Genomic DNA, 20,487 nt, shown 5'->3' on the forward strand with positions numbered 1-20,487 from the left:
ACATGATCCCAAAGCGGACAGATTCATCTTCATCACAGGCACAGGGAGAGGTTCTCTAGTGCAAGCTGTTGTGAAGTAAATTAGAGCCATGCAAGAGTGTGCTGCTGTTCATGTGCCCCCATGTTTCTTTCGCTGGGTTTAAGCAGAAGAAAGTCATGAAAAGCAGGGCATCAAGCAGAATTCATGGATGGGAGGAAGCCAGTAGACTTTTCCTCTCGAGCAGGGGTCCCCAAACTTTCAGCTGTCAGGGCCACATCCTGCAGTCATGTTCTCATAGTGGGCTGGAGCAGGTCAACAACAGAAAATAATATATGCATTTTGCACATAACTCTAAGAATGTTCACAATAGGGAAAAATATTGGCAATAATTGCAGTTGTGGGGTTGCATGTATGTGAGAGGGACAGGTGGAGAGGAGGCAGAAGAGCTAGAAGTTTGTGGGGGGGGGGAGTTACACATCATTATAATGCAAATGGTCAGAATGTGTTGGTGGGTGGGTGACTTTTGGCTCTTAGGCAGCTGTTTGGGGCCCTGTGCTCTACAAGCACCAAAACAGTTTGGGTCAGCCCTACCCCTTTCTTGCAAATACTTGCACCTTGCAGGTGAGGAAACCCTGAAATTTCACTGTAGGGGAAAACCTCCAACCAAAACATCCGATCATGTATGACTCAGCCAAGCTCAGCGATGTGGTGTGAGCATCTTGTGACTTCTATTGTTTGAGAAAACGGTGACTGTGAAGTTGAATCTTGAAAGTGCGCTTCCTGTGATTGCAGGCAAAGAATTTTCCATGTCATACTTCCTAATGCGAAGGAATTATATTAAACCATTATAAACTAATTATATTGGTACATTTAGCTCAGCATTGTTGACACAGACTGGCAGAGGCTTGCCAAGGTTTCAGAGAGGAACATTTCTCTGCCCTACCTGAAGATGGAATTTGGGACCTTTGCAACATGAAGCACATGTCCTTCCCTTGAACTATGGCCCGCTCATTATGCTTCTATGATGAGCTAAAGCGAGATCCCACACTTGCTTTCTTGTCCTTACAGTTCCCAGTTTTGCTTGCGTTCAGTCCTACAGACATCACTGCTGTACTCTTGCTTTTCAACAAGTGTGGGCACAAAGTGGTGTACAGAGCAAAATAAATAAGTGGTTCCCTGTCGAGCAGTGCAAATAAGGGCAGGTGTGTCACCTGAGGTGAGAGTTTCTCAGTGAAGCACAATCCACAGGCTGGTCCTTCTCACTGGCAGAGAGGCAAAAAATGGTTTCAGACAGCAGTGAATGCTGATCAGCCATCCAGGGCCCAGGGAGGGGGGGGGGTAAAGAGGGTGATTTGTACCTGGGCCCAGGGGCAGAGGGGGGCCCAGAAGTTTCCTGGGGTCTTGAATTTCTGATCTCGCCTGGCCTTGCTGCCCACATGGCATGTGGGGCTGGCTTGCCTTGGGTGCCTCCTGGGGGGCCGGTGAGGGGCTGGCCCAGAGGGGCCCCTGTGGCCTGGTGCAGGCCGTTGTGTTGCTGAGCTGCCAGCACCACCCCTTAGTCTTCTGTCCTGTGTTACTCTGCGGAACTCCTTGCCACAGGGCGAGGGGTTGGCTCGCCTTGGGGGCCGGTGACGGGTGAGGGGCTGGCCCAGGGGGCCCCCTGTGGCCTGGTAGAGGCCGTTGTGCTGCTGAGCTGCCAGCACCACCCCTCAGTCTTATGTTCTGCGTTGCTCTGCGGAACTCCTTGCCACAGGACGCGGGACTGGCTCGCCTTGGCGCCTCCTGGGGGCCGGTCCAGGGGCTGTTTTGCCGCTGAGCGGTTCTGTGACTCTGCGGAACCGCCCGCCACGGGAGGCGGTGCCGGCCCGCCTCTGCCGGGACTCCGGCGGCGTCTCTGCGCGTGCGCGGCCAGGGGGCGCAGGCGCCGTCGCCGGGAGACGCCCAGACGCAGGCCGCGGCCGGGCGCGCAGATGGGCTCCCCGGGCGAGGCGCGGGCCGCGGCGGCGGAGCCGGAGTGGGAGGCGGACGAGGAGCGCGCGGCCTTCCTGTTCTCGGCCTTCAAGGGCGGGCGCGAGGCGAACGCGGCCGACTGGGACGGCAAGATGGGCTTCTGGACGGAGCGCGTGCTCGGCCGGGGGCGCCGCCGCGGGGCCGTCCGCACCTCCCTGCGCGAGCTCCAGCGCGCCTTCGAGCGCCGCGGCAGCGTCCCGCTCTGCCTGGGCGCCGTGCTCAGGGAGCTGCTCAGGTGGGCCTCTGAGCGCGTGCAGAGTGCGCCGCCCGCTGGGGGGAGGGCCAGGGTGCCTCTGAGCGCGTGCAGAGTGCGCCGCCCGCTGGGGGGAGGGCCAGGGTGCCTCTGAGCGCGTGCAGAGTGCGCCGCCCGCTGGGGGGAGGGCCAGGGTGCCTCTGAGCGCGTGCAGAGTGCGCCGCCCGCTGGGGGGAGGGCCAGGGTGCCTCTGAGCGCGTGCAGAGTGCGCCGCCCGCTGGGGGGAGGGCCAGGGTGCCTCTGAGCGCGTGCAGAGTGCGCCGCCCGCTGGGGGGAGGGCCAGGGTGCCTCTGAGCGCGTGCAGAGTGCGCCGCCCGCTGGGGGGAGGGCCAGGGTGCCTCTGAGCGCGTCAAGAGTGCTCCGCCCGCTGGAGGGAGGGCCAGGGTGCCTCTGAGCGCGTCAAGAGTGCTCCGCCCGCTGGAGGGAGGGCCAGGGTGCCTCTGAGCACCTCTAGAGTGCTCTGCCGGAGGGAGAGGCCAGATTGCCCCTGAGCATATCCAGAATGCTCTGTCTTCCCACGGGATAGTCTATAGCTGCTTCTTATGCTTGATTGTTGCAGTGGGGAGTTCATGGGGGGGCATTGCTTTTTGGGGGGCACAGAGTAGTGGCAAAAGGAGCTGAGCTCCTCACTGGGCCTTTCCCCTGCTCTGCTCAGGTCTCTGCCACAGCTTCACCAGGTGGCCTTCAGCAAGCCTTGCCTCCTGCTTGGCCTCAGTCTTCCCTTCTGCAGTGGGGGGCAAAGGTTCTTTGTTGTGAATGCTGCTTGTACTGATGGTTATCCTGTGTTGGCCCTGCCTGGCGCTTTATTGTGCGTATTTTATTCTCATTTTATTGTATGATTGTTTTCATTTTATGAATTTTTAATAAGCTGCTTTTGGGTGCCTTGATAATAGGGGGAAAGGTGAGGTATAATGTTTTTAAACAAATAGATGTTTGCCTCCTGCACCAGCTGAAGTGTGTGAGAGACGACGGGACGGGACGGGGGCTGTAAGAGTGCAGTCCTTCTTGCAATCTTGTGCACCCTTCTCTGGGTGTAAGCTCCATTGAACACAATAGGACTTTGAGTATATATTGGATTGTTCTGTTACTTAACGGCAGTAATGGGTAACAGGCTAGCAAGCAAGTGGGCATTATGAGTGCCCCCCCTTATCTCAGTGCAGTATTGAAACTGAGTGTGTGTGATCCAGTGGGGAAATGTGGCAACCCTGTCTCTGGGCAATGGTGAACATAATGTCTTGTGGGCCACACAGAACCCTGATGTACTACAGTAGTGGTTCCCAACCTGTGGGGAACAGGTGGTCGCTGAGGCCCTGAGAAGTGGTCCCTGAAATCTCAGGGGGGAAAAAAAGAGATGATCACCTTTGATCACTTCCAGTCTTTCACCAAGTGAGGGCTCCCCCATGGACCACTGAAGTGTCAGCTGTGGCTGTATGTGGTCCGTTCTTCTCCCTCTCTGGTGGTCCAGTGCTTGCTGATGTGCCAGCTGCTGGAGGGTCCATTCCCCCCATGAACCATAAGAGAGAGCAGAAAATGGATCCCCCACAGCTGGCATTTCCAGTGTCTTACTGAGCGCTCCCCCATGGGCTACCAAATTGAATCGTATTTTTTGAGTGGTGGGGATGGAAGGAAGTGTAGTAGTAGTAGTAGTAGTAGTAACTTTATTGTCATTGTGCTAGAGCACAACGAAATTTATGCACCTTTGAGATACAAGCATAAATATATACTACAATTCCAACAGTCGCACTCTACACACTCACCCACACATTCTATACAACATGCATCATAATATAAAAACAGTATAACAGGCCATAATGTCCAGGAGCATGGAAACAACTGTTGGCAACCTTCAGTCTCGAAAGACTGAAGAAAGACTTCAGTATTGCGCTCTGAATGGTGGTTTTGGCACAGCGTCTAGTGTGACTGAAAAGGCCAATTCGGGAGTGACAATCCCTTCCACACTGGGAGCAAGTGTAGTGTGTTCCTGGTCTGTCTCCCTGGCTGTGGACCTTCCTTCTTTGGCTCTTTGCCTCAGTCTGTTGACAAAGTGTCTCGTCAAACTGGGAAAGGCCGTGGTGCACAGCCTGCCTCCAAGCGGGCCGCTCAGAGGCCAAGGTTTCCCATGTGTTGAGGTTCATTCCTAAGGCTTTCAGATCCCTCTTGCAGATATCCTTGTAGCATAGCTGTGGTCTACCCGTAGGGCGCTTTCTCTGCACAAGTTCTCCATAGAGGAATTCCTTTGGGATCCGACCATCGCCCATTCTCACAACATGACCAAGCCAATGCAGGCATCTCTGTTTCAGCACTATATATGCTGGGGATTCTAGCTCGTTCCAGGACTGTGTTGTATGGAACTTTGTCCTGCCAGGTGATACCGAGGATGCGTCGGAGGCAGCGCATATGGAAAGCGTTCAGCTTCTTCTCTTGTTGTGAACAGAGTCCATGACTCGCTGCAGTACAGAAGTGTACTCAAGATGCAAGATTTGTAGACCTGGATCTTGGTATGTTCCATCAGCTTCTTGTTGGACCAGACTCTCTTTGTGAGTCTAGAAAATGTGGTAGCTGCTTTACCGATGCGTTTGTTTAGCTTGGGATCCAGAGAAAGGGTGTTGGAGATTGTTGAGCCAAGGTACACAAAGTCATGGACAACCTCCAGTTCATGCACAGAGATTGCAATGCAGGGAGGGGAGTCCACATCCTGAACCATGACCTGTGTTTTCTTCAGGCTGATTGTCAGTCCAAAGTCTTGGCAGGCCTTGCTAAAACAGTTCATGAGCTGCTGGAGATCTTTGGCAGAGTGGGCGGTGACAGCTGCATCGTAGGCAAAGAGGAAGTCACGTGGACATTTCAGCTGGACTTTGGACTTTGCTCTTAGTCTGGAGAGGTTGAAGAGTTGAAGTAACAACTATATCGCCTTATTCAATGTAATTATGGCTGTGGGATAAAAACTGTTCAGGAATTGTGTGGTGCTGCTCTAATAGTTCTGTATCGTCTGCCCGAAGGCAACAGTTCAAAGAACTTATGAGCTGGATGGAAGGGGCCTCTCAGAATACTATGTGACTTCTGAGACAGCCAGATGTATAGATGTCCTCCAAAGCTGGTAGATGAAGGTTGATGATGTGCTGCGTGATCTTAATAATTCTCTGCAGAGCTTTTTTCTCCCTTGCAGAGCCATTTCCATACCACACCAAGATATCATAGGTTAGGACACTAACAAATTTAATATGGTGTGGGCATATGGCCCACACCAATTCCACTGTTTGCCTCAGTGGTCCGCAGGCTCCTAAAGGTTGGGAACCACTGGACTACAGGTTGTCACCATGCTCTTGCAGTAAGCCTGTGTGGCAAACATCAAGTTAACGTACACCAAGCACTTTGTGCAATCAGAAAAAGTGGAGTATTTGTGTTACTTAATAAGAGCTGATATGATCTAGTGCAGTGGTTCCCAAACTGTGGGTCGGGACCCACTGGTGGGTTGCAACCTGATTCTTTGTGGATCGACAAAGGGTGATGGAAAGATAACTAATTGCCTGAAGCCCTGAAGCTATTCAAAAATCAGGTATTGTCCTGCCCTGCCCTGCCCTGCCAGGAGCTCAGCTCCTGCAGTTTGCAAGCATGTGTAAGTATAGGGAGATAAATGTTTGTGGGTCTTTCCTTCTGGTTATTATTATAAATGTAATATTTCTTTCTAGCTCTCCTTTTTTACAAATCTGGTAAACCTAGGTGAGTGCTGATAGAGTGTCATTTTAAAAAGTGGGTCCCAGTGCTAAAATGTTTGGTAACCACTGGTCTAGTGGCTAAGTGAGCTGCAAATTGGGACGTTCGCAGGTTTGAATCTGGTCTCTACCATAGCTCACCTTTGGCAAGCTACTACTCACACATCTGTTTTCCCACATTTGCATAATACTTACCTCTTCACACCAGCTGCATTATGGGGATAACAGTTCTTTCTTTATGGGATTGTTGTAAGAGTTCATCACAAAATACATATGAAATATCAGAGAGTGCCATACAAATGTAATTATGATGATGAGAGGTAATGTGTCAGATTTTAGTGGCATATGCTGGCTCATTTTTACGTTTCTAATTTTAATATTTGTTTTAAAATTCAGGCAGAGAACAATGTGTAGTAGTTGGAAGAGTATACTTGCTTGGGATTTGTTCTCTGGTTGATTGCCACTTCAGAAAGTGTTCAGGTGCGTGTTCAGAAAATGGAGGAGCTCATCCATGGAAAATCTCAGGAAGCGCCTGCCTCTGTCAGTCATGTTGTGGAAGTATTTTTGGTTTCCTTCTGAGCACACTCATTACCATTTCCAAGGGGGTAGCTGTGTGTGTGTGTTGCTACAAAACCAGCAGATGCTTGTGGCAGCTTGAAGCATAACCAGTTTATTTCAGCATTTGGAAAGCTATAGTCTGCTCATCAGATGCAAAAGAATCAAAAAGGTTCCTTTGCATAGCATTTTCCATTTGCTATTCTGAACTAAATGGTTAGTCTTTGAGGTGTGAATGTCCTATCAAAGGTTACTTAAGTCTGGTGGAAAAGATTTGCATGGAAATGGGTTTTTTTTGGGGGGGGGGGAGACACGGATACAAAGATCCAGATGGAATTGCAGTTGGCCAACCATAATATTACATTACATATGTACTTTACATTTGTTATTTTGATGGTGTCCATACAACCATGTCAAATAAATTACGGTATAGCCTATTTCTAACCAACTTTTCTCTGCCAATGCAACCCCAAGGTAAGGGAACAAACATTACCTTACCTTGAGAAGACCTCTGTGACAGTGTACAGTGAGTAATTCACCTATTAAGAATAACCCAGTTCAGTTACATTTACCACGGCAGAATATGATTTCCAGTGGTCCTGGTTGCAAATACTTACTGCTTATTGTGTGTCATGTATATATTAGACTAGAAATTTGCTAACAAATGTCGCAGACTGTAGTTGCTTTTCATGTCTTTTTGGTTCTGTTGCCAACTTATACCGGTGTGTGTGTGTGAGATATAAGATATGTGAGGATTGTAGTTCCTGTATCTCATGAAGTAGGCAACAAAAGCTTATTATGCCAAAGAATATTTATTTACTTATTTACAAATTTATACCCTGCTTTATCTCCCTCACGGGCATTCAAAACAGCTCGTAGTCATTAAGGTTGAAGGCTCTTTTGTGTGTATTTTTGGGCATAGTACAGGTAACCTTAAGGCTGATAGGAGTCTGACAATTCAGTCCCCTACTTGTTTTAAGGTTCTTCATAATAAAAGGAAGTGGACTTGAAGTATAACCCTTCTGTCAGAAATCAGTCATGGGAGATGGGATGAATTACTGAATCTTACTAGATGCGTGTGGTTTAGCAATACTGTATATAATTAAGATCTTTTTCAATCTGTGTTTTAAATGAGATTTTCTGAATGCTTCCATTTGCTAGCTGACTTGATTCTTCTTTTTAGTGGTTGAAAAACTGTTTCCTTGAGTATAGATCGTGAATACAAGATTGTAGTTCATTGAGGAGTATAGTGCTTCAAGTATAGGTTTTAAAGTTAAGCAGGAAGCCAAAGCTTGGAATTGAGACTTGAGGACTTTGGTTAAAGGATAGTTATCACTGTAGGTACTGGGGTTCTTGTGGCGCCCTGGAGATTGTGAGGCATTAATGGAGGGGGGAGCAGCGTGCTAACAAAGAGTTTGGGAATAATGCAGAAGTGAGGGTTAATACCTATGTTATGAGAGACCCTCAAATGCAAGAAAGGAGTGTTACCCTGCTTGGATGTGAAAGGGTATGGGACAACAGGTAGTACCTGAGAGAGCATAGGGAAGATCTGGCAGTGTACTGAAAAATGTCTTAGACTTAAGGAAATTCAGGATTCTTGAGGAGGAGCAGGTATGCTAAAATGTGTGATAAAAGGGTGTTTTAGGGTGCAGTGTTTAGGGTGTGATTTTGGTGTTTTAGGGTGCTTGGTGTAGTTGTTGGGGTCAAGAGGGCTTTGAGTGCTGGAGGCCTTAAAGCTGCACTTGGAGGATAATTCTGTGAGAACTTTACACGGCTTTAAGCAGTAGAAGCAAATGCTGGGATTCCTAACTGAAGCAATATGTCAAGGTTCAATTGGAAGATACGGGTGGAATGGAGAGGCTCTGTGTGTGTGTGTTTGTAAGCATTCATGTGTTTGTTGCATAGAATGGATGAAAGCAGCAGTTATGTGACATGGCTGCACAGATATTCTGTGAAATTTAATTAGATATTCTCTTTGATTTTGTTGAATTCTATAACATCTCTCTCTCTATATATATATCTTTCCATTAGACGGGGCAAGCTGCAGAGGGAGTCTGACTTCATGGCCAGCGTAGACAGCAGCTGGATCTCCTGGGGTGTGGGAGTCTTCATTCTGAAACCCCTGAAGTGGACTCTGTCCAGTGTACTAGGTGACGGTAAAGTGCCCGAAGAGGAGGAAGTTCTGATCTATGTAGAATTACTCCAGGTAGGCTTTCTGGTTCCTGAGAATTGCTTACAATGAAGAAGCTGGTGAGAGTTGATCAGGGTTTCCCTTGAATGCTGTGGCAACCCTTTTTTCCCACTGAGCTTGTTGGAAATCTTTCAAGAGAGCTGTGGCTGTTCTTGATCTGTGTCCCAAGAATCACTGTTTTTATTTATTGTAAGCTTTATTTTTTTTTTTTTTTGAGAAACTTGTAAGCTGCCTTCAATATTTGACTTGGCAAGGAAAAGGTGGAACATAACATTTTAAAATAAATAAATAAAAGAGTTCACATTTCTCCTTGGGAATTCCAAGAACAAAGCTGTTTGCTTGTCTGTTATGTAAGCAATTGATGATTGTCTGATTTGGAAATCAGCCAGTATCACAGGTCCAGCTGTGAATGGATGGTGCATCATGAACTTGCACCGTATTCTCACAGGACTCCCCCTTTAGTCATTATTTTATATCTGCACACCATACCTAAAAGGGTGAACCTTGCATTTGGAGTGCCTCATTTTCCTTGATTAAACATCCAGAACTGTTTCCACTAGCTGTGCGAAGATCTGTACAGCAGTTAATGGTTTTGTCACTCATTGTAATAGCTTACACTGTGGCCATTTTAAAGGTAGTCAAACCACTATTACTTCATAGTAATGCCGTTTAGATCATTGGGACAATTCAGGAAGTAACTGCTTCACTATCTATAAATGCGCGATCTCAGCCCATTTTAAAGAACCTAGGGCGCAATCCTAACCAGCTTTCCAACACTGGCATAGCTGTGCCAGTGGGGCATGTGCTGCGTCCTGCAATTGGGGGGCAGTCATGCAGGCCTCCTCAAGCTAAAGCAGTGTTTTTTCCCTTACCTCTGAGTTGCATTGCCCTTGTGTCAGTGCTGGAAAGTTGGTTAGGATTGCAGCCCTAGTCTCTGAAGGTGAAGCCAGGACCCTAATTGCTATAAACAAGTTTGGTTTTATTAGTCTTAATTTAATATTTGTGTTTTATTTTTGTTTCTTATGGTTAAATAGCAAATTTATGTTCCCCATTGAATAAGCATTGAATCTCATTGAATAAGAACATTGAACATAAAACTTGCTCTGTTCCATTTTCAGTGTCTTAAATGAAAATGGAACAGAGCAAGTTTTATGTTCAATGTTCTTAAGTAATTCCGGTCACTATGCAAGGCAGTGTGTGTGTGTGTGGGGGGAGGGGGTTCATTCAGTAGCACTTTTATAATGAGTCAGTAAGAAAACGAATGTCAGTAGTGGAATTGTACACCCGCCTATACTGCAGTTCAATGTTTGTGAAGTATTAACCGATTATCTACTCCAAAGGCTGTCAAACTTGAATTGAATCTTGTATTTACATAGTATGGCTGTGCCAAAAAGGGTTGAGTGCTATCTCCAGGCTTTATGGGTGAAATTAAAATGCTGTTGTATGAACAAAACAAGACATGTAATCATTTTTCATGGGTAATTTCTTAATTTTTTAAAATTCCTATTGAGAAAATTCAGAATTACAAATTGCTACCTACAGAAACAGCACAACTGCACAAAGTATATTGCAATTCTATACAGTGAACACCCTTGGAATGTTTTTCTTGATTCAGCAAGAGCAATCTGTGCCAGAGTTCCCTTCTGGATCAGACCCTATATCTGTAAAAGGGTTTTCTTTGGGGGGCTGGAAAACCGCTCTGGATTGTAACCAAGAGAGGATAATGTTTTCCTAGATTGTGCTGTTGTGTTTTGTGGTAGGGAATGTGCAAAAAGCTAAAGTAGACATAAGAACAGACCAGTGTATGACAATTGCGGTGACTAATTATGAAAACAACTCGGAATTTTCATTTCCACACATGATTGTATCTCCTGTTAATGGCAAACCGGTAGTGCAACTTGAAACAGGTAAGTGCCACTTTCAAGTAATGACTTTGCTACTTCCTAGATGTTTTCACTATAAACACTGCAAGCCAGCTAATTTAATTCTAGTTTAGCAACACTGATCTGCTTGTTTAATGCACTGCAGCCAGGTCTTTAAGTATTCATCTCCCAAGTGAGATTTTGAAGAAAATGAAGCACCATCTTACTTAAAACATTCAAGTGACTTAAGTTTTCAAAAATGGTGCCTTTTCACTCATGCTGAGTATGGTGGGCGGGGGGGGGGGCATTTCACTTCTCTTATAGCAGGGGCTTGACTTTTGGGGAATCCTTTAGAAAGTGTTGGCCATGCTGTAGGCTTAGTCACTTCCCTAAGCTCATGCCATTGTCTGTGGGAGGAAATGGAGAAACCTAAACAGCAACTCCTTAGGAAAGGTGGGGAAGTCCCAAATACCACAGCTGCGCAAATAGTCTGTTCAAGAATTGAAACACTTTCTGAGCTTCATTGACATTTGGGGTTGACACAAACTTTGTTTTGGAAATATCTTATTGTTCTGTTAATCTTAACACATGTTGGACAAGTGATTTACCTACTAAAATGGGGAATGGAGGAGAAGGGAGATAATTTTTCAAAATCCTGTTAAGTTGCCCTCCTTTTCCTCACTCGCAGCAGTCTTAACAATTAATAACTTGGAAGACTCTCTAAGCAGGCTGGAGTTAAATGAGTAAGAGCTTCAAACAAGTGGATGGTACAAAGAATGTGATTGTAGCGCACTTAGTAATAAAATAAATGCTTCCATCATTTGACACAATTGAGTGTTCATTCTTGCGACTTGGAGCCGCTGGATCCTGTATGCATCCCTGTACTAATTTTTGTACCATATATTTATTATAAGACTCTAGGAACAGGTAAATGTTAAGAACTTTGATTGTGTGTAGACTTGGTGTAAATGTAGCAGCGTTTTTCCATGTCAGGATTTTGGTATAACATAGTGTACTGTATTAGCTCCAGCTGTTGAGGCAGGAATGGGATTTCAATGCAGATGGTTCTTTTCTTTAGGAGAAAGCAGAAGAAGTCTATCATCTGTACCAGAATTCTGCACTTTCCTCGCACCCTGTGGTTGGTCTGTCAGAGTTGCGTTCTCTGTGTACCAGCATCTGTCCAGATGAAAGGACGTTTTGCCTGGTTCTGCTCCAGCTGCAGAAGGAAAAGAGAGTCACGGTTTTGGAGCAAAATGGAGATAAGGTACAAAGAAAAGACAAAGGCTTCTAGTAGTCCCATCTCCTTATGGCTCTGAGTTTGGCCAAATAAAGCAAGTATTCCATTTGCCCTGTTGTCTTTCAGCAAGCAGCTTTTCTTTCTAACATGAAAGTGGCAGGAAGCAGTAGGGCATTTAAATGCAAACCGCTATAAGGCAAATTGGCAATAAGGACTCCTGGGCCAGTGCTGTTGAATGGGGATAAGGCTTGCCCCTGTCTGTACTTCTGTATTTCTACACACACATCCACACACTCACCCCAGGAGATATGGGAATCTGAATGTGTTTGGGTATGGGATGAATACTGTAACTGAAACAGGTCAGTGTGCTCTGGAATGAACAAATGCCCCTGAGACCTTGCATTGAAAGACTTGGGGGGGGGATATTACATTGAAAGTGTGTGCCTTGGGCAATGTATTTCTGCTGTGAAGAAGCACTGGAATTGCACGTTCACTCAGTGCTGTACAAACAAGATAACTGACGAGGCAGAGGGAGGGGCAGGAAAGTGAACTCTACAGTCATTTCTCAGCTTGTGATCTCTCTGTCCTGTAGAACTGCTCTTGCCCTGTCTTTGGTGTCTTTAGCAATACAGTACTTGTATTCAGGATTATGACATCCAAAGCTGAACATCTGTGACTGTTGTTGCCACTAGATCAGGGGTGTCTAAAGTTTTTGGCAGGAGGGCCACATCATCTCTCTGACATTGTGTTAGAGGTTGGGGGAAAAAATAATTAATTTACATTTAAAATTTGAATAAATTTACATAAGTTTACATAAATGAATATATTAAAGATGAACATATGAATGAATGGAGGTCTTGCAATAGCTCAAGGCCTTGCACAAAGCAAGGCTGGCCTTTCCTTTGCTGCCGCTACTGCATCACAGATGTGAAACAGCAAGCAGTGGAGGGAGCCCTCATCCCACAGCTCACACGAGAGGTCAAGCAGTCGCCCTCACACTGAGAGCTGTTGCATCGGGCCACTGTGGGCTCCAACAAATCTCCAGAGGGCCAGAGGCTCACTGGAGACTGGGGACTCCCTGAGGGCTGCATTGAGAGACCTCGAGGGCTGCAAGTGGCCCCAGGGCTGGGGTTTGGGCACCCCTACACTAGATGAAAGTTGAATAAAGAGTAACTTGACACAAGAAATTTTACCTTAAATAGTGAGATTTATGGTTTTACATCAAGTAACAAGGCTTCTGTTCCAGATCATGAAGTTTGCTCGAGGTCTTCATGCCAAAGTATCCCCTATGAATGATGTGGATATCGGGGTGTATCAGTTGATGCAGAGTGAACAGCTGCTTTCGCAGAAGGTGGAATCTCTTGCCCAGGAAGCAGAGAGGTAGCGTGTCATTCATCTTTGTGGAGAATGGTTATGTTTTGTGCAAAGCATTGCTAAGCTATGTGATGCTCCTTATCAAAGCTAACGATGGCAGCAAGAAACAGGGCCTTCTCTGTGGTGGCACCACACCTCTGGAACATGCTTCCAGAGGAACTTCAATCAGCCCCCTCTGTGGAGCAGTTCTGGTGAGGCTTAGAAACATTACTTTTTTCACCTAGCTTTTGAGGAGGGAGGTTAGGAGCTTAATGTTGTTTTATACTGTGGGCCTTTCTTATCGTGGGTGTTTAGTTCCGAAACTCCAATTGAATAATAAAGTTCTGGTAAGTTTTGCCTTTGGGGACAGAGGCAGAATATAAATTGATCAAAAAATAATGTACACCTTTTTCTTACAGGAGTTCAGCAGTATAGTATGGTAATATTGTGGTTCTTAAATTTTTTGGTCTCTGGTCTTCACTCATAAAAATTATTGTGAAGTCCCTTTTGAGCTTTTGTTATTTGGGTTCTACCTATTGATGGTTACTGCATTTCAGTTTAAAACTAGATAAATTATGAAAACAGAACTAATAGTTGTTAAACAACATACATATGGCCCCGCATTATCTGTTGATTAGGAACCTGCAGATTTCAGTATCCACGGGTCCTGAACCCACAGGTCGGACCCACCTGAACCCTTCAGAGTCGCTGTGCTCCCCTCGCCTCTGGAGGGTGTTTTGAGAGCTGGGAAGGCTGCGAACATCCTCTGCAGCCCTCAGATTGTTTTCTAAGGCCTCCCAGAGGCCTTCAAGCGTCACTTCTGGTTTTTTGTAAAAACCAGAGGTGACCCTTTAAGGCCTGACAATGTAACCTCTGGTTTTTATGAAAAATCGGAAGTAATCTTCCGAGGCCTCCCGGAGGCCTTAGAAGGCATTCTGAGGGCCCTGAAAACATACTTCAAAGGAGATGGGAGCACAGCTCTCCTCTTCTCCGGAGGATTGTAGGGCTTGGAAACCCACTGATTTCTTTATCTGTGGGGGTGTCCTGGAACCGTACCCTTGTGAATGAGGACACCACTGTATTTTCAGCACATCTTCCACAACATTAGGATAACTATTTGGACACAGATCTACCCCGGGAAGGCTTCCCCATCCCGGTCATGCGTCCGCTTTGGCTTCTGCCACAGGAGACCCAGCTGGGCTAGAGTTGAATGTAAGGAAAGATAGTGTGACCTTTTGAAAGCAACTGCTGGATCTCTTGGAGCTTTGGCATCTGCGCAGTGCAGTGCTAAAGCAGGCCCAGCAAGAGCTGCTGTGAGTGACTGTCAGGCTGAGGGAAGCAGAGGGAATGAACACCAGGTGAGGGAGAATGGGATGAATGAGCAAGCAGAGGCAGGGGACAATGATGGTGATTTAAGGGCAACACCTGGGAATGGTGTGGGTCTTACAAAGTGGTTTTGGAAATCCTGTATGGGTCTTTGGGAACTCCAGGGATCCAAGTTTGAGAAACACTTTGGGAACGCATTGTTCTCATTGCTGTCACAAGGCATCTTTGGAGAGTGTTTCATTTGATCAAAATCTGAGAAATACATCTCTTGACAGTGAGATGGACTAATGGTTTGAGGACAGCGATACGGGATTGTAATCCTTCCTCTAAAATACTGAACTGTTAGCATGTTGGTTTTGTAGATGTAAAGAGGAGGCCAGGAGTGCATGCAGAACCGGGAAGAAGCAGGTGGTAAGTTCAGTGCCTTCTCAGTCAAGCAGCTGGTCTTGAAATAAAACATGGTTTTGCCACGAATCTGTGACATAGATGCTGCTGTGGTGTCTACATGCCCACAGCTGCTGTTGTCTGGGATTTCCCAGGCTTGGTGCTCCAGTGAGTTTTGAGCCTTGCCGGAGGAGCATGTTGCAGTCACGCAAGGCTCTTTCCTGACTGTGCACAAGCTGCTCACATGTAGCATGGTATATACATGCCTTTTCTGACAGTAGTGCTTCTGTTGCAAGAATGTTGCCTTCCTAGCAGACACAAATCCCCCCCCCCCAATAATGCAACAGTCACTCTTATGGGTATGCAGCTATTGCATATTTCTTTTGATGTGATATGGCAGTCATCAGTATTTAAAATATACTGATTTGAGACATAGATCCTTGAGACTTTCTCCCCATTCCCTGTCTATTTTATGAACCTTTTCTCTTTAACTTCTTGAAGGTTGGTGCTTCTTTCACTGCCAGCACTTCCTTGTGCATCTTCCTCAAAGAAAATAAACCATAGCATGGCTATTTCTCCCTCTCTCCAGCAGCAAGTCTTTCCTAGTTGTTGCCTATATTGGAGCAATCATTCACTGGTATTTGAATAAACTTTGAGACTGAAGCTAAATCCAGTCACATTATTTGCTCTCCTGCAGTGAGTTACTGTTTAAGTTTCTCCAGATAATTTTTATCTAAAAACCAAGAGTGGTTCTTCTATGTTTTTAGGCACTGAGATGTTTGAAATCTAAGCGAAGAACAGAAAGACGCATTGTGGAGCTTCACTCCAAGCTGGATGTGGTGCAAGGCATTCTAGATCGGATATACGCTTCCCAGACGGATCAAATGGTATTCTTATATTTATGTGCCCAACTGACCCCTTTGGCCTGGAGCTTTTTACTGTGTCTAATCCAACTCTCAGAATTTTCTCCCTGAAAATCTACTTTATATTGAAAATACCCCTTCGTTTACTCTGTGGTGTTGAATGACTTCTGAATTTGGGGATTGCTTTCATTTATGCCCTTACAGCTAAAATACGTCTTCCTTTCTATCTGTCTCTTCTTGACATGCAGCATATGCCAAGGCCAAAACTTCTGTGGGTTCACATTTGGTGGAAGCTGTAGGGCACCATGTCCCTTGTAGAGACTTCTGCTTGGGTGCTTCTACATTCCTTGTCTATGCAAGTGATTTCTGAGGTAGAACTGCAATGGACCAGTGCAGATGTATGTTAAAACCAACACCCCACTGTCTTCTCTCCAATAAGGTGTTTAATGCCTACCAGGCTGGAGTGGGAGCTCTGAAGCTATCCATGAAAGATGTCACCGTGGAGAAGGCAGAGAACTTGGTTGATCAAATCCAGGAGGTAATGCCAGAGGGGGCTACTGCTTGGACAGAAGGAGTGTGCACATATTGGTCATGTGGACCAGATGTTTTGGGTTGGAGATTCCGGATCCATCTAGATCAGCCATGTTCAGCCACTGTGCCATGGCACACTGGTGTGCCATGAATGGTCTGCAGGTGTGCCACAGGAGTTTGGGGGAGGATCATATATTTGTAGGGCCATTGGGGGATGTGAGCCTCCAGCCAGTGGTGTGCCTGGTCAATTATCAAAAAACTAATGGTGTGCCTTGACAATTTTAGTACCTTGTCAGTGTGCCATGAGATGAAAAAGGTAGAAAATCACTGATCTAGATCTAAGTGAGAGTTCAGAGTAGCCGATTTGAGGCTGCATGTTCTTTGTAGTTTTTTGTGTCATGGCTTCCTGCTACTTGACTTGGCTCGTACTTCATTTGGACATCAGTGGGGAAGACCCAGAATGCTGTACTAGGAATGGGGTGACCAGCTTAACATTCCTGCTTGGTTGTGAAGCTCAGTGGGAGAACTTGGGCTAGATTGAGATATGTTAACTATCCCAACTAATAGGGTTTTGAGAGAATAAAATGTCTGCCATCCCCCCCCACTCCTTGCAAGAGGGGCAGAATAACAATGCAATGAACTCCTTCTGCTTCTTCTCCAGCTTTGTGATACCCAGGATGAAGTCGCCCAAACCTTGGCAGGAGTGGGAATCAATGGCTCAGGTGAGTTTATATGTGTTGGGTCCCAAGCACTACTCAAAAGGGTTTCCTTTTTTTGCAAGCTTGCACCTGGACATTTATCACTGTTGGAAGGACCCTTGAATTTATGTATTGGAATGCAGGTTAGTGCCTTATCGATCCTGCTGGTGACTAGAGTTTGTGCCAAGTCTACAGCATAGTAGGTGGACAGCAGATTCCAAACAACTGTCCCTTAATTATGGTGCCCGTTTATATTTTGTCAATTTAAGAGTTCTGAGGAATGTTCATTTTTCAAGTGTCCTGTTTGTCCGTCTCAAGATTATCATAACTGTCCAAAGGACCTGCGTCTCCCTCTTTCCTTGCAGCTGTTTCTGCATCCTGTTTTCACCTCTTTCTCTGTTCTCCTGTGGTTCCCTGTTGAATGTGGCTTTTACAGTCCATTAGCAAGGGAGGCCTAGATCTTGATCCAGTTAACTGGACCTGTGGCCCTATGACTGCCTGCTAGTAATTCAACTGTTGTATGATTTTAAAATAAAATAATTCGTTCTTGTACGTGTTTACTTGGGAATAGGCTCTGCTGAACTTGGTGGGACTTCTGAGTAAACATCCATTGGAAAACCAGAAGATTGATTTAAACTATTTTGACAAGAATGTGTGTGTTCTTAAATCTCAGAAGCTGACACTGAGGAACTGGAAAAGGAACTAGACAACCTCCTCCTGGACTCCTTGAAAGATACTCTGGACTTTCCTTCCGTTCCCCAGAAACCATTGTTTCCTCCATCTGTGGTGCTTCCCAGCATCTCAGATGCTGAGCTTGAAGCTGAGTTGGAGAAACTGACCTGTTCAGATGGAGGTGTGTTCTTGTTTTGCTATATACTGGATCTGAGGTTGTTGCTTAATGTGTTCTTGGGGTTCCCAGAAGCTGTTCTCTTAACTCCTTTACCGTTTCTGACCGTCCATCCCTGGGTTAATGGTGTAGTTGCCTGACCCTCTTAACTGGGTTTTCAAACTGGACTGGGATGTAGAAATGCATAATGAGCCTTGTCTCCTTGGCCATAGTGAAAAAAAGTCAAAGCAGATTCTGACTTGCGCCCACTGGTGGCAATACACGTGTTGTACCTCACAAGTAAAAATGCCAGCTGCTTCAGTGGAAGATGTAAATTCCTAGTAGCGAAAAGTTATTTGCTCTTAAAATGTTTTTAGATACTTGGCATACGCACTTTCCCCCTAAATGACCTTGTTGGTATCTCCTGAATGTTGAAAGAGGGCCTATCTTGCGATTATCTGTTTAAAGATCTTAGTATTTGCTAGGGACTATTAAAGAACTGTTCAGCAGGGATGAATATTCTTATTTCCAAGAGCACTATGTATGTATGCACAGCTTTATAAAATTACATAAAGAAAAGGACAGGTTTCCCCCCCCCCCAGTGCTTACTATCTGCATTTCAGTTGTGAATGGGGAAGAGACAAAGTGACAAGGAATGATTGTGCAATTATACAAGGCTTTTTCTTGTTGACCTGTCTCCTCTCTTTGTGTTCTCTTCCCTTATAGGTTTGACACAAAAGATGGACTCGAACTCCTCTGAGCCTAAAAGAGCTCAGGAATTGCACCTCTAGTGGCTCAGTACTGCTTTCCCACTATGAAGATTTCTGATGATCAGAATTCCAAAAGTAACTGGTAGAATGTGGGCAGAAGCCCCTTCCTTGCTAGAGAGCACTTTTGTAAGAGCCAGGATGTACTGCCACGACAATCCATCCTCTTTTCAAGCAGATCCCAACTGCTGTTGCCGTTTGTTTTTTCAGTGCCAAACTACGGTGTCTTTGGTTGACGTGTGCACTTGTGTTGACAGTTACGGTTGCCCTTCTCTGGCAAGCTGACTCGCCTCCTGGGATGTCACGTCGCCTCTCTAAAGAGCATCCTACCACTTAAAAGAACTCAGCCTAGTTGCAGCAACCATCGGGAAATACCAGAAAGCACAGCAGGCTCACTGTTTTTCTGGTACCTTGCTGTTTCTGTGTGGTTGTGCAACATATTTAGCGCACATGATAAAACACTGACTCTGGCAGCCAACCATTGGCAGCAAGCTTACACACATATTGATGGTCTTTCTGTTCTTCCTTCTCTGTGTTTGCACGGTTGTGGACAACTTAGATGTATGACAGTTTTATTGTTGGAGACTTAGTGTTGCTGCTCCCACAAGGGGGCAGCACCTGCCAGCACATAATACAACTTCCCTTCTCCCCTCCCCCCCAGTATAGCCTTAAGGAAACTTGCAGGAGATTTAGAAATGAAAGTGTTCAGTTCTTGTTGCTGCTTGAACATAAAAAAGCATTTTAAAAAGTGCTTGTTGGTGAACGTGCAGGAAGAGCAAACAGTGGGTGCCTTTTGCTTTGTGGAAGCATATCCTTCAGGCCTCCCTGGTGCTGCAAAGCAAAGTGGTTCTGCATGTGAGGCGCCTCCCTTGGGAGCTTTGCTGTTTCCTGTTGCCACAAAGGGCAAAACCATTTACAGGGTGGAAAAAGCGAGTGGCTGCAATGCTGGTGAACCCTGTTGGGGTGGCATTTATTTGGAGGGGTGGAGGAAGTACAGTTGTTTTCCCCTTTTTTACAAAGCTGTGCGTGGATGTAGAAGGCCTCAGGCCAGCTCTGTCATGCTGGCAGTTACCTTCTGTAGGGCTAGAATGCTCACTTGGGGAGCAGGCACTGCACATGTGTCCCTCGTGGAGAGCTAGAGCGGGATGTAGTGAGAAAGTGTGTGTTACCATAAAGCCACCTGCTATCCTACCGAGTGAGCTGTGATTCAGTCCGGCTTACAGAGAGAAATGGCAGCCTGAATTTGGGAGAAGGAAAAAGGCTCTGTTTGCCTCTTCACTGAACTGGGTCGGAGTGGATCTTTTACAAGATATTTTCAGTGTGTGTGTCCTCTCTCCCCCTCCCTCCGGACAGCACCTTGCACAGCCTTGTGATTAAAGGCAAACAACAAACTGAACGGTACTAATTTTTAAGATGAGCATCTTTTGGTAAGCAGATGAAAGAGGGAGGAAAAATAATCATCTTTTAAATCAATGATGTAATAAAGAGGAGTAAAGACTTTGGGCTATTGGTCCTTTGGCTCACTCACACAGACAAGATTCACCTTTCATGTTATTCTCCAGAGCTTTGTTTCTCTGAAATAAAGACTTCCTGTCGGATATCAGCCTGGATAGAGCAGGCTGTGGAAGGATCAGTCAGCTGGATTCTGTGATGTCCCCTGACCCTGCTTTCATGGTATCTTATTTTTGGTCACCTCTAACATGACCTGCTGCTGTCTGGTTCAGGAGCACAGTATTTCCAGAAAGCTCAGTCTCGTATTGGGAGCAGAGGGCCTTATTTCATAATATTCCTCCTGCTAATCATTTACAGAAAGTTCACAGTTTCATTTGGGCTTTCCTCTTGTGTCCAACCACGGTGCCACCTTTTTGTAGATCATGTATTCGCCTTTAATTTTTAGGTGCAAATATCAATTTTTGCAAAGTTTTGCTTTGCTTAATCA

General features: G+C 45.9%; 1 protein-coding gene across 1 annotated transcript; it reads left to right on the plus strand.

Annotated features, from left to right (window-relative positions):
- Window positions 1-1,906: 1,906 nt before the first annotated feature.
- On the plus strand, window positions 1,907-20,146 carry CHMP7 (charged multivesicular body protein 7). Its single transcript, XM_066639582.1, has 10 exons — window positions 1,907-2,224; window positions 8,542-8,716; window positions 11,642-11,827; window positions 13,047-13,180; window positions 14,842-14,890; window positions 15,631-15,750; window positions 16,166-16,264; window positions 16,919-16,979; window positions 17,629-17,808; window positions 18,508-20,146. Exons 1-10 carry the CDS (start codon window positions 1,950-1,952, stop codon window positions 18,570-18,572), a joined length of 1,344 nt encoding a protein of 447 aa, XP_066495679.1. The 5' UTR covers window positions 1,907-1,949; the 3' UTR covers window positions 18,573-20,146.
- The last annotated feature ends 341 nt before the right edge of the window (window positions 20,147-20,487 follow it).

Source organism: Tiliqua scincoides, chromosome 11 (assembly GCF_035046505.1).
Source record: "Tiliqua scincoides isolate rTilSci1 chromosome 11, rTilSci1.hap2, whole genome shotgun sequence".
NCBI lineage: Eukaryota > Metazoa > Chordata > Lepidosauria > Squamata > Scincidae > Tiliqua > Tiliqua scincoides.